Source organism: Canis lupus, chromosome 26 (genome assembly GCF_011100685.1).
Source record: "Canis lupus familiaris isolate Mischka breed German Shepherd chromosome 26, alternate assembly UU_Cfam_GSD_1.0, whole genome shotgun sequence".
Lineage (NCBI taxonomy): Eukaryota > Metazoa > Chordata > Mammalia > Carnivora > Canidae > Canis > Canis lupus.
In genome coordinates this window covers 8089929-8104322 of record NC_049247.1, presented here as the reverse complement: position 1 = coordinate 8104322, position 14394 = coordinate 8089929, and the positions used below count along the sequence as shown (strand labels likewise).

The following is a 14394-nucleotide window of genomic DNA, read 5'->3' as shown; positions in this document are numbered from 1 at the left end:
TAAACAAATCTTAAAAAAAAAAAAAAAAGAAAAAGAAAAAAGAAAAATTACTTAAAAACAATTTTTTTTTAATTTCTCCCCTGGGAAATGTCTCAGCTTCAATAAAAACCCCACCTGTCTCCTAGGGAGACAACGTGATCCTCAGGGCAAAAATTCAAATCCTGTCTGGGCTCTTCCGACTCCTCTATGAAGTGCCCCTCTGACCTCCTGCCCTTGCAAGAAAAGAAGTCTCCCTGCCTGGAACTGCCACGGCATGTTCCTGCTCTCCTTTCATGGCCATCCCACTTTCATCTTGTCACTTCTTTCTATCTTTCCCCCTCCACATGTCAGCTTGTAAGAACAAGGCCCATAGTAGGTGCTCAGGGAATGTTTGATGAACGTCTATGTCCATCTGGCGAACGTCTGATATTTATCCAACAGGCAGGCTGGCAAACAGTCTTGTTAGGTAGACAGGTCAGATGCCACAGGGCAGTAGAGACAAGAGAGATCCCACCAGGACCCAGATCCACTTGATAATCCAGTGTCCTTGAGCTTCCTCCAAGATGGCTGACTCCAACAGCAGCAAATTGAAACTGTGTAATTCAGTGACAGGTGGAGACAGCTGGCAGCCACTGTCTCTCTCCTTCGGGAAGAAACAAAGGCAGGCTCCTTGGCTAGACAGGTCCTCCTGCCTCTTCCCACATCACCCTCACTTTTCCCAGTCAACCAAGATCCACAGGACAAGAGCCCTGAGAAAGAGATGCACCCTAAACAGAGGCCCAAGGCAACCCACCTAGAGCCCTGAGCCCTGCCCTGTTGGGGGAATCAGACCCAGGACATGGCCTATCTACAGCCCACACCTAGCAAGCCCCAGGAAGGCATGGCTGCTAACCCTCACACTCACCAAAGGCAGGGATGTACCCCCAAACAGAGGACACCAGCCCTTTGCACATGCTGTTCCTCCCTCTGCAATGCCCTTCCCTGTCCTTTCCCTATGATCTCCATCCAGAGAACAACCAGGGCCATCTCAAATATCCTTTCCCCTAAGAAGCCTTCCTTGAGCTCCATGCTCCTGCAGCACTGCCAATGCATGTCCAATTCTGCACTTTATCACATCCCATTTACAAGTCCTGTCATCTAGACCAGAGGTACTCCAAATAGGTTTGGGGACTTCTAGGGATCCCCAAGATGCGTTCACGAAGTCAAAAATGATTTTCACACAAAAACTAAGATAATATCTGCCCTTTCTACTCTCATTCTCTATTAATAGAGCAATGAGAAACCACATGGCATGAGGAGTCATAACAGGCTGAATGAAAGAGCAAATACGAGAATCCAGCCAGACATTAGCAACAACAAAAATTTACAAAATCTGGGGCAGCCTGGGTGGCTCAGCGGTTTAGTGCCGCCTTCAGCCCAGGGCATGATCCTGGAAATCCGGGATCAAGTCCCACCTTGGGCTCCCTGCATGGAGCCTGCTTCTCCCTCTGCCTGTGTCTCTACTTCTCTCTGTGTGTGTGTCTCTCGTGAATAGATAAATACAATCTTAAAAAAAAATTTACAAAAATTTTTACCTAAAATGCTAGGGTGCCTGGGTGGCACAGTTGATTAAGCATCCAACCCTTAGTTTCAGCTCAGGTAGCAATCTCAAGATCTGGGATCGAGCCCAACACTGGGCTCCATACTCAGCACAGAGTCTGCTTGGGACTGTCTCTCCCTCTTCCTCTGCTCCTCCCACCACACTCCCTCTCTTTCTCACCATCTCTCTGTAAAATAAATAATCTTAAAAAAATGTAAATGCCACTCTTCTTATATTTTTTTCAGACAATAGAGTTATTTTTCATAAAAATATATTGTCATATAATGGGACTGTTGTTTTTAAATGAATAAACAATTTTTAAATTTCTCAGTTTTAAATCTTAATATGGCAAATAATAAACACAACCCACATAAGCAAAACCTTTTTGGAGTCTTCAATAATTTTGAAGGGCATAAAGGAATTTTGAGACCAAAAACTGTGAGACCTGCTGATCTAGAACAAGGGATGGCAAGTATAGCATAAAAGCCAAATCTGGCCTTCTGCCTGTTTTTTGTAAATAAAGTTTTATTGGAACACAGCCACACCCATTTGTGTGTGTGTATGTGTATATATGTATATACACATACACACACACACACATACATACAAAAGCTCCAAAAACAAAAATGGATAAAGGACAAGTCTCGGTATCCCCCTTCCCCTCAATTTCTCTATCTGTAAAATGGGAGTAATAAATAGTCTTAGAGAAGGGTGAGGATAACATGAAAGAACAGGGGTGAAGGAATGTGGAGCAGTAACTACTAGTCAGCCCTGCAACAGCTGTTAAAACTGTCATGGCTCTCCCTAGAAACCAGTGGTGCGGCGTTTGGGTAACAACAGAGCTGGGCCTGGACAGTTACCATTCTAGCCTCCCTCCTCCCTGTCCCCCCAGCTCACCTCCACCAGCTTCACCACATTGGGGTGGTCTAGCTTCTTGAGGATGGCGATTTCCTGGTACACCTGCTCAATGGGGCCCCTAGGCTGGATGCAGCCTCCAGGAGCGAGCCGGGTGCCTCGGGGCGGGGGGCGACCTGGAGGAGACAAGCCCATCCCAGTATCAGGGCAAACAGCTCTTCCCCTGCAAATGGCAGCTGGAGTTGGGACAACCCAAGCAAGGGGGTCTCGGCAAGGCTGGAGTGGCTGAGGCCACCAGGGGCCATAAGTGGCTCCTCACCTGTCTCCTCTGTTGCTAGAAATGAGTGAGGCTAGAGACCCAAGCCCCTTGATCAGCTTTCTGTCCCCTCCTTCCCATCCCATTCCTCAGGGCATAGTGACAGGAGTCTCTGGGACCTCTACCCAGACACTCCCCTGCAGGGGGCACCATGCAATGGGATCTTCTCTGTCACATCCCAGCCCAGCACCTAAGAACAAAGGCCTGGCCCACCAAACTCACGTGGAAAGCCTGCCTGTCGGATCAGCTTCTTTTTGGACAGCACTTTCATTGCCTGCCAGGGAGAAAAGACCCCACATCTCGATTAAAATGGAGAGTTTGGTAGAGGGAGAGTTCCCTCTGCTTCTAGGCCTGTCAAAGCTCTTGGCGCCTTGATGGCCTCAGGACTGAGTGCTTCACCATCAGAGTGGGTCAAGCAGCTGCAGGTGGCCTGGAGGCTGGATGCCAGGGTCCCTCCCAGCCCTGAGGGTGTTTCTGAGTTTCCAAGTCAGCTCTCCTGGTTGGGCCCACAAGCTTTGGGACTTGCTACAACTGAATCAAGACACTAGTGAGCTGCAGGGATGGATGAGGGACTGGCTGTTTTACACATGGGCCAAGTGAGGTTCAGGTGTTATGTCACTTGGCCAAGGACACACAGTTGGCAGATGTGAGAGCCAGAATTTGAACCCACGCTGGACTGACTCTAAAGCCTCAGCTACAAGGGCAGTTTGTCCCACTACCACCTGGTTCTGGGTGCTATGAAGGATGTAGAAATGATAGCCCAGAGTAAAGATATGAAACGTTTGCTGAATTTATCCATTTTCTTTCTGACCCAATCACTTTGCCTCCCCATTTCCCTATCTGTATAAGGGGAACACCACTTCCTTCCTAATACACAAAAGGAAATGACCTAAGAATAAAATGAAACAAGAGCAAAGAAAATCTTCCAGAAAGCCAAGTTCTGGAAAGGAGGCTTTTGCAGTGGACAAGGGTGGGGGCGGGGAGGGGGATATGGATACTCACATAATAGGTATTGTCATTTTCATTGTAGGCCAACTTGACCACACCATAGGAGCCCTGGATAAAGGGAGACGCCCATTACATACTGTCTAGAAGTTATAATCTGCAAAATGAGGACCCTAATACAGGGGCTGCAAACCAGCAGCCAACTGGCCAAATCGGCTCTGCAATTACATTTTGTTGTATCTGCAGTTTTTAGAAAGTTTGAGTTAATCGCTAATATTTAAAAACAGAAAGATCAGATATAAAAATCTAAATTCTCAGCTTCTTTTGAAAAAAATCAGATCTGGCCATATGGACCTATAACCATTTCCACATGTTAACAGTTTGCCATAGTCCTCACCACTCCCTACTTCCTTAGACCTAGCATGCTTTGCTCATTTATATTACTCACTTGCTTTCTATTTTGGCATTTGAGGTTTTGACCCCTGCAAAGATACTGCCCATTGGCTGAAATAAAAGCAAAAATAGATGTGAGAGCACCTTAGAGGGGGAAAAAAAACCCACTAATGTTGGTGATATGGAATTCCCTCAAAGCTGCCTGAGCTTTTGTGGAAACACATTAATATGCTGTAGAAAGAAAATAAACCAGATGGACCACTAATGATAAAACCCTCCCCCACAATCTTGCCTCCAAGGGCTTCTTCCCACCCCCAGCTCTAGCGGGTTCCCTCCATCATATCTGAGACATTCTCGGTAGATGCAGAAAACCAGTCTGGCTCCTGGGATATTTACCTTTCCAATTTCATCCTTTAGCGTGTACTGATTCAGCTGTACACAATCCTGGAGAGTTAAGTGGAAACACACAGAATATGAATTGTAGGTTTGTAGCTCGATACATTTTTCACAAAACAAACACATGAACTGGGACCCAAATCAGGAAAGAGAATACTGCCAGTCCCCCAGGAGCATCTCCCAGACACTGGGCTCTCTCTACGGTGTCCACTATCCTGACTGCTAACAGAACAGCTTTAGTATATTGTAAAAATGTGATTATACAGTATGTACTCTTTTAATATCCATGTTTAAGAAGTGTTCCCAAAATGTTCATTTTTAATTAAACAAGTAATCCTGTCTAAGGACCATGTTGTCCTATAAAAACATAAAGTGGCATAAGTGGAGAATATCTGAGTGACCGTGGGGCAGAGAACGGTTTCTTAATGGTTTCTCAAAGGTTCTTTTCATACAAAAAGTACCAATATAAAAGGAAACAAATGATAAACTGGATTTCATCAAAATTAAAACCTCAGCTCTTTGGGCAGCCCGTGGGGCTCAGTGGTTTAGCGCCGCCTTCAGCCCAGGGCCTGATCCTGGAGACCCAGGATCGAGTCCCAGGTCAGCCTCCCTGCATGAAGCCTGCTTCTCCCTCTGCCTGTGTCTCTGTCTGTCTGTCTGTCTCTCTCTCTCTGTGTCTCATGAATAAATAAATAAAATCTTTTAAAAAATAAAATAAAACCTGAGCTCTTTAAAAAAATAAAACTTTGGCTCTTTGAGACACTCACTATTAAGGAAACAAAAGGCAAGCCACAGCCTGAGAGAAACTATTTGCAAACACATCAGAATGGCATTCAGACAGATAAAGAACTCCTATAACTTATTACCAACAACACTCTAATTTAAAAATGGGCAAAAGATTTGAAGAGATTTCTCCAAAGAAGAGATACAAATGATCAAATAAGCACATGAAAAGAGGCTCAAAAAAAAAAAAAAAAAAAAGAGGCTCAACATCATGACTCATCAAGGAAATGTAAACTAAAACCAGACCCATTAGATTGGCTAAAATCCAAGACTGATCATACCAAGCGTTGTCAGAATAATATAGGGCACAGAGAAGCTTTACGCACTACTGGTAGGAATTTAAAATGGTGCACCCTCTTTGGAAAACAGTTGGGTGGTTTCTTAACAAGCACCTCTCTAGGACATAGCCATTCTGCTCCTAGCTGTTCATCCAAGAGGTGTGAAAACTTGTGCCCATGCAAAGACTTGTAGACAAATGTTTGAAACAGCTTCATCTGTAATACTCAAACACTAGAAACAACTCAAATGTCCACTGACAGGTAAACGGATAAACAAACAGTGGTCCATTGCAGACAATGGAATGCTAGTTAGCCATCAAAAGGAAACAGACGACAACATGGACAAATGTCGAAATCATCAGGTCATCAATGAAGCTAAGTTAAAAAAAAAAAGAGTACATACTAGATGATTCCACTTACAGAAAGTTCTTGAACTTGCAAACTAATCTATTATACTAAAAAGCAGGTCAGCAGTTACCTGGGAAAGGGGAAGAAGGGGGAGGAATGTGTCATCGGGTGTGCCCAAAAACGTCTGTGATCTTGACTGGGGTGAAGGTTTCACAGATGTATACATTATCAGAACTGATCATATTGTACACCTGAAATATGTGCACTGTTTTACTTCAATTATACCTCAGTGTAATTAGGGAAGAAATGTTAGGTGATAGATGAAATAAAACTGAGAAAAGAAACATGATAGAAAATAACCCTTCGAAGTGTTACAGATAAGCCCAACACTTCCCCTGAACCCCCCCACCCCAATTCTAACCCTTTCCCCAAACCTTGATATCAGTTTGGTGCATAAACTTCCAGGCCTTTTTCTATGTAAATGCACGCATACATGCACCTGTTGAAAATACAGAGCATTGTTTTGGGATGGGGTTTGCAGAGGCAAAAATGATGTCACACTAGATCATTTCTCACTCAACAACGTCGCTGGAGACAGTTCCATGTCAGTGTGTACACAGAGACCTGCATCTTTTGACCTGCTGTATAGCACTCCTCGGCTCACAAAGCCCTCCCTTCATCAGGGGACATTTTAGGATACTTCCACTGTTTCTTTCCAGTGTTGATTTCATTCCCTTTAGTCCTAAAAGGATGTGACAGGCAGAAGTGGGGCCCTGCAGAGCTGACCTAAGAGGTCTCGCTGCCCCTAATCCAAGCCCCAAATGTTGCTGAATTCATCTTCCAGATTCTACTCTAATCCTATTAGCCCCTGACACTTCCAGGGTCAAGTCCTGACTCCACTCCTCTGACCTTGGCAGAGTCGCCTAGTTGTCCACCAAATACCAGGCTCTCCTTTCTTCCTTATAAATGGAGAACTGGCTGGCAACGTCTGCATTTCCCAGCCTTTCTTATAGCCGGGGTGGCCACATGTCTATGTTCTGGCTAGTAGGAGGTAGACAGAAGTTGTTGGGTAGAGTTTCCAGAAAAAAGGACTGACTTAGGAGGCAGATGACTTTTGCTCTTCTTCCCTGTTCCTTCTTCCTGTCTGGAATGAAATTGTAATGGCTATAGTCACAGCAGCCATCTTGAGACCACGAGGTTTTAAGGACAACAAAAGAACCAAATGGGTCCCAAATGCTGACTTCAAGATTTATTTTACATGATAAATAAGCCCTATTGTTGTTGTGGTGAAGGGGCTGTGTGTCTCTATTTCTCTAGGCTGACTCAATTCTAACTGAAATAAACCTAAATTCTCCCTCTAGCTCTGTTGCTGTGGTGCTCCCCACGTGGGCCCTATTCTTTAACTAGCTGAACCCCAGATTGCCCTTCCCCCCCCCCCCCCCCCCCCCGCATCCTGCCTTTTACCTCTGGGCCTTTACTCATGCTGTGCATTCCCCTGCACTGAACTCTCTCCAGTTATGAAAGTCCTACCTAGCCCTCAAAAATATAGTTATATTATCAGCCTCTCTAGAAAGCCATTCTCTATGTCCATGCTTCTCCCAATTAAATTCATTCCTTCCACAAATATTTTTGTGCTCCTACTATGTGCAAGGTACTGTGCAAGACGCTGGGGACATGATGGTGGACAGAACTGTTCCTTCTGAGCTTACGTTCTAGCTGGGGAGACAAGCCAAAACCAACAGACACACATCTGTGATGAGTGCTGTGTCAACAGGGTGACAGAGTAGAGATGGGCTGGGGCCGAGGCTGCTTACAGAGGGTGGTCAGAGAGGCTCTTCAGAGGAGGAGACATTTGAGTTGAAACTTGGCTGTCAGAAGAAGACAGCCCTGCAAAGACAGGGAGAGGTTCCAAGCAGAGAGGACAGCAGGGGTAAAGGTAATGGAGGGAATGGGGGTGGGTATCTGAGGAATACAAAGAAGGCAACGTGGATGGAGCCCTGGGAGTCGGTGGCAGAAAGGCAGGAGATGGGACAGGGGCAGAACAAGCAGGGCCTTGGTGAGCCCTAGTGGGGCTTGGAGTTCTAACCCACCTCTCAGAAGTTTTCAGTAGGAATCAAATGAGAAATATGCATACAGTGCTGAGAGCAGGGCCTGGCACCCTGCTGTGAGGCGGGAAGGCCTCTCACCCACCCCTACCCCCAGCACAACTCCTGATCAGCAGCACCTGCATCTCTGCCAGAGGCTCTCTGTGGCCCCAGAACTTCCCTGGCCACTCTCAGGGCAGGTCACCCACTCCCAGCAGCCCTCACCAGCTACCCCGGCTCTCAATCGGGATCACTCTGAGGTACAGAACTTTCTATGCTGTCAAACAGGGTTCCCCAGAGATGGAGCCCCGGTCGCCCACGATGGTAACAGGCTCCACCCTGCCCCCTTTGTTGACCTCCTCTTCCACTCTCACTTCCCACCCCCACCTGGGGCTCCCGGGGTCACCTCTCCAATCAATGTTCTGGGAGAGCCCCGCTCCATAGAGGCCCGGCGGCCGGGCCAGCTCACACACCTGCATGCCGGTGATGGAGACGTGGTGGGACTCCACCGTGGGCCGCCGGGGCAGCCGCGGCGAGGACTGCGGGGAGCCCACAGGCGAGTGGGGCAGGACCGGGTGGACGCAGCGGCCGTTCGCGTCCAGCTGGGACCGCTCCTGCAAGGAGAGCTTGCGACTGCACAGCTGGGGCCGGGCCTGAGACCCGGAGGCAGAGGCGTCGAGGGGCACCTTGCGGCCCTCAGCCTCCCGGGGCCGGTCCCGGCTCAGGCCGCGGTCCACCGCGCAGCCCGGCTCACGCTCGGTGACCACGATGAAGGACTCCATGCCCAGGCGGATGCTCAGGGACGAGAGGCCCTGCAGGGCCTCACAGGGCTTCTGGCCTTCACTGCCGCTGCCACCCCCCAGCTCATCCTGGAGGGCGGCCGGGTCGCTGCTGGGCTGGCTAGAGACGCATGATGACATGGTGCGTGGGCCCGGGCACTCCCATCCGGCGGCAGCGCGCGCCACCTGCGGAGAGAGGAAGGGTCAGCCGCTCCCTGCCCGCCCCCTGCCCGCCCCCTGCTGCCTCCGACCCGCCTCCAGCCGACATCCTCAAAATATCTGGCAAAACCTGATGGGACAGGATCTTAAGTCTTCACAGAACATACTCCATATTTCCTTAATTGAAAAGCCCCTCCTCACGTACAGAAGAATTCCAAACTCAATCTGGGTAGGAACCAAGGATGAGAAAACCCCAAAATAGAGTACGCCTGCCCCCTACAGAGGTGGCAGCTACTTTCAGCTCAAGCCAATTTGCTGCTAAAATGGGATTTGGGGGAGCCTGGGTGGCTCAGCGGTTGAGCGTCTGCCTTTGGCTCCGGCGTGATCCTGGAGTCCTGGGACGGAGTCCCACGTCTGGCTCCCTGCATGGAGCCTGCTTCTCCCTCTGCCTGTGTATCTGTCTCTCTCTTTCTGTGTTTCTCATGAATGGGTGAATAAAATCTTTTTTAAAAATTAAAAATAAAAAACAAAATAAATAAATAAAATGGGGTTTGGTACTTGAATTGCCTGTCCTCCCCCACCAGCCCCCACCACCGCCTTTTTAACATATTTATTTTTAAGATTTTATTTATTTATTCACGAGAGACACAGAGAGGCAGAGACATAGAGGGAGAAGCAGGCTCCCCGCAGGGAGCCTGATGCGGGACTCGATCCCAGGACCCCAGGATCACAACCTGAGCGAAAGGCAGATAGATGCTCAGCCATTGAGCCATCAAGGGGCCCCACATACTTATTATTTAATGTTTTCCTAATTCAGCACCCTAATTGGTGCCTGCCAGGCATAAGGCAAACATGAAGTCAAAAGGTTGACATTGGGGCACCTAGCTGGCTCAGAGGGTAGAGCATGCAACTCTTGATCTCAGGGTCACCAGTTCAAGCCCCACAAAACATATTTAAAAAAAGAAGTTGACATCAAATAGCTTACCAGTTCCTCAAAAAACCTAAACAAAGAATGACCACATGACCCAGCAATTCTGTTTCTAGGTATGTACCCCAATAGCACTATTCTGGGTAGCCCAAAGGAAAAACAATCTACATATCCATCAACAGATGAATGGATAAACAGAATGTGGTCTAATCACACAATGAAATATTATTCAGCCCTTAAAGGAATGATGTACACCTGCTACAATCTGGGTGAACCTCAAAAACATCATGCTAAGTGAAGGAAGCCAGACCCCAAAGGTCACGTATGTATAATTCTCTTTATTTGAAATTTCTAGGGCAGGCAAATCCATAGAAACAGAGAGTAGATTAGTAATTGCCTAGGACTGAGGAGGTGTTGGGGAGAATGGGAGTAACTGCTAATGGGTACAGGGTCTCCTGGGGTGATGAACATGTTCTGGAATTAAACAGAGGTGGTGACTGCACAAAATTCTCAACGTACTAAGTGCCACTGAAGTGTTCACTTTTAAATGGTGAAGTTCATGTTATGTGAATTTAAAAAAAAAAAAGTTTGATGCTGTCTTAGACTGTCAATTCCTTCTGTCTCTAGGACAGATTATTAACCTTTGCTTCATGTATTTGACAAATTCTTCTGGACAAATGTCACAGGTGCCAGTAGGATTCAGAGAGTACATCCACGGATGCCAATGGTGGCAGCTCCATACTGATCACCCACATCACAATGTTACCAGGCAAACAGGGGTGTGGAGTAGAGAGATTTCATGAATGAATAAAAGGGTATCTCTTGAGGACACTGTGTGGCAGTGAGGGGATAGAGAGGAAGGTGCAGATGGGAATAGAAAGCCAGTGCTTCCTGAAGGACTTGGATGAGAGGCAGAGAAACGCCATTTGCCTTTTAGGGATAGTCTCAGGTATATACCTGAAAGAATTGAGAGTAGGAATCCAAACAGATACATATACACTCTTGCTCCTGTCAGTACTATGCACAGTCAAAAGGTAGAAATAACCCAAGTGTCCATCAACTGTGGATGGATAAACAGAATGTGGGGCAGCCCCGGTGGCACAGCGGTTTAGCGCCGCCTGCAGCCTGGGGTGTGATCCTGGAGACCTGGGATCAAGTCCCACGTCAGGCTTCCTGTAATGAGCCTGCTTCTCCCTCTGCCTGTGTCTCTGCCTCTCTCTGTCTCTATGAATAAATAAAATCTTTAAAAAAAAAAAAAACAGAATGTGTTCTATTCATACAACAGAATATTATTCGGCCATAAAAAAGAATAAAGTTCTGACACATGCTACACCATGGATGAACTCAGAAAACATGCTAAGTCAAACAAGCCAAATATTAAAGGACAAATACTGTATGATTGCAACTATATGAGGGACCTAGAATAGACAATATTATACAGACAGAAGAGAGAGAGTTACCAAGGATGAAGGGAAAGGGGAAGAGAGTCATTATTTATGGGGTACAGAGTTCAGTTTGGGGTGATGAAAAGTCCTGGAAAACATAATGGTGGTGGCTGAACAACCCTGTGAATGTCACTAATGTCACTGAATTGTATACCTACAAATCGCTAAAGTGGTAAATTTCATGTTATGTGTATTTTACCAAAATTAAGAAAATAATAATAAAACTATAAGGAATTACTACTTTTTCCAACCATCAGATTGGCAAAGACAAAAATGTAATATAGCACTATTTTGGTGAGGCTATGGGGAGTATGAATTGGTACCATCCTCATGAAAGGAAATTCACTAATATCTGACAAAATTCCAAATGCACGTACCTTTGAGTTAGCAATTCCACACCTGAGTATTTATCCTACAGACAACCTTACACATGTGAAAAATGTCTTCTGGTAGTGTGGCTTGAAATGACCATCCACAGGGGACTGAGTAAAGAAGAATGAGGTACATGGTATTCCAGGAGAAAACCATGCATTTATTTTAAAAGGGGTGACTCTACACAGCGTGATAGGAATTAGCTTCAACACACAGTGTTATGTGGAAAAAAGATCAAAGCATTAGTATACTGCTGTTTTGGTACAGGGGTTGAAAAAAGCCATACGTGTGAAAATAATTGTATATGCGACAGCATATTTCCAAGAAAGCTATATAAGAAAATGGTTAACAAACAAATGGTTGCAGAAATAAGGGGACAGGGTGGGAAGGACTAACTTTCCATTGGGTACCATGTGCAAACTCTTTGGAAATGAATTCTTTTTTTTTCTTTTAAGATTTTATTTTTGGGGCACCTGGGTGGCTCAGTCAGTTAAGCGTCTGCCTTTCAGCTCAGGTCATGATCCTGAGGTTCTGGGATCAAGCCCCACGTTGGGCTCCCTGCTCAGTGGGGAGTCTGCCCCACTCCCTATGCACAGGAGCTCTCTCTCTCTCTTTAATAGATAAAATCTTTAAAAGAAAAAAATGGGGGGGTGATCCCTGGGTGGCTCAGCGGTTTAGCACCTGCCTTCCGCCCAGGGCGTGATCCTGGAATCCCAGGAGCAAGTCTCACATCGGGCTCCCTGCGTGGAGCCTGCTTCTCCCTTTGCCTGTGTCTCTGCCTCTCGCTTTGTGTGTGTCTCTCATGAATAAATAAATAAAATCTTTAATAAAAAAAAGAAAAAAATTTTAATCACTACACTCAATGTGGGGGCTCAAACTCACAACCCCGAGATTAAGAGTTGCATGCTCCACCAAATGAGCCAGTCAGACACCCCCAGAAATGAATTATTGAAAGAAAGAAGTTAACTGTAACCATAATAGGAGTTAAGATGATAAACCTAGAGGGCTGAGGCAGGAGGAGGTGGCAGCTGGTCCCACTCCTATTCCTCTATCCCACCCTTACTGTGTCTGAGGAACAAATCACTGTGTTCCTATCTTGGCTTCCCTATCACTGAAAGAATCCAACCCAAGTTCAAGGGTCTGTGGCCCAGCTTGTTATTATGTTACACTTTCCCCAGGAAAGGAAAAGCAGGGCCCTTGAAGCTCCAATGCTTGGACTCACCATGCACAAATGACTTAGCCTCCCTCAGCCTCAGTTTTCTAATCAATAAAATGGGCAGTCACCAGATAGACATGAGGATTAAATGAGCTAAATACTCAGTATGTCTGGTACATGGTTACATGACCAAAATCTATTTTTTCAGCAATTACTTATTGAATGCCTACTACCTGCTAGGCTGGGTTCCAGAATGTTCCTACAAAGTACTGATGTCCAAGCCAGCCAACCTGCTCTTGTGTGGGTTCCACCGCCCTGGCCATTAGGATCCTACCGCCCCCAGGGCAGGGAAGCAGCTCCAGTGGCCTGTCCTCCCTCCCAGAGCCACCTTTGACAGGGCTGCAGAGTTCCTGAAAAGAAAATTAGGCTGGCAGCACCTGAGAAAGTTAATGGAGAATTTTTTTCTTGCCAAGAAAAAAAAACAATTGCTTATCGATCTTCACTCCAGGCCAAGGACACCAAGCCATCTGCCCCCAGCAAAGCTGCTTTTAATCAGTCTCCTTGACAAGCTGGCGTCTGGCCAGGGCTTTGGCCCTTGAGGTATGGAGGAGGCAGGAGAGGAGATGAGGGCCTCTATGCCGGAGGGGTAGGTGTGTGCAGGTCTCAGGAAAGAGGACCCAGACCTCAGTGCCTCAAGACCATCTAGAGTCCCCTGGTCTCCAGCGAGTCCTGACAGGCAAGCCAGCCATTCAGCCTGAGGAGGATGATCTTCCACCACTAACCCCTACAGAGTCCAAGCCAATGTTCAGATGGTTTTGGGGGGCAATAAACCTTACAAGGTCACAGGCTCTATAAAGATCTGATAAAACCTATCAACACTCTGCCCAGGAGAAAAAAAAAAATCAAACGAACACAATGGTTTGCATAACAACAGCAATAGCTAAACAATCAATTAAGCACTTATCATGCAGCAAGTACGCTAACTACTCTGCTTGGGTCATCTAATCTCCACAGGCTCTCTGCAAGGGAGAGGATGCTAAGCATGCCTTCCGGTGGTGATGGGGGGTGGGGGGCTTTCTGCAAAACTGCTTGGTTTTGACAAAATGCCAAGAGCCCTCTCCCCAGAGCCTCCTGCCCAAAACCTGTCTCCTCTCCCTCCTCCTGAAGACCTCCCCATCCCCCCAGGGTTAGCAGCCCCAAGCTCCCCCACCTCTCACAGGGTAGCTCAACAAAGCAACCAGACCTTTCCTGAAGCAGATGGAGCAGGCTCCGGGCCAGGATGAAGGGAAATGCTCCTTCCTCTGCGAGAAAGCCAAGTGGCACAGGCCTCTAGGAAGTGCATTCCCATTTCCTGGGGCCTATTGCCAACCTGTGCCTGCTCACCAAATGCAGAAGCACCACAGGATCCCAGCGCAGCAAGCAGCCAGCAAGTGTGCCCCCTGGCACATGCCCCAACCCAAGGCGCATTACCCTGCAAGGGCTTGCTCCCTGAGGTCCCCAGCACCATGGGATAACAAAGAGTCCAGGGGGGCACCTGGGTGGCTCAGTGGTTGAGCGTCTGCCTTCAGCTCAGGTCGTGATCCCACGGTCCTGGGATCA

At 47.1% G+C, this 14394-nt stretch overlaps 1 protein-coding gene across 5 annotated transcripts in view; it reads right to left on the bottom strand.

Moving 5' to 3' along the window:
* The window catches only part of CAMKK2 (calcium/calmodulin dependent protein kinase kinase 2), a 48462-nt gene that overhangs the window by 24020 nt on the left and 10048 nt on the right, over nucleotides 1–14394 (bottom strand). For all 5 annotated transcript variants that reach the window (XM_038575018.1, XM_038575021.1, XM_038575020.1 and 2 more), the window contains exons 2-6: nucleotides 8430–8921; nucleotides 4464–4511; nucleotides 3732–3785; nucleotides 2952–3003; nucleotides 2456–2589 (exon numbers count right to left, since the gene is read on the bottom strand). In XM_038575018.1, coding sequence (XP_038430946.1) covers nucleotides 2456–2589; nucleotides 2952–3003; nucleotides 3732–3785; nucleotides 4464–4511; nucleotides 8430–8876 — 735 coding nt within the window. In that variant the 5' untranslated portion in view covers nucleotides 8877–8921. The remainder of the gene's footprint in view (nucleotides 1–2455; nucleotides 2590–2951; nucleotides 3004–3731; nucleotides 3786–4463; nucleotides 4512–8429; nucleotides 8922–14394) is intronic.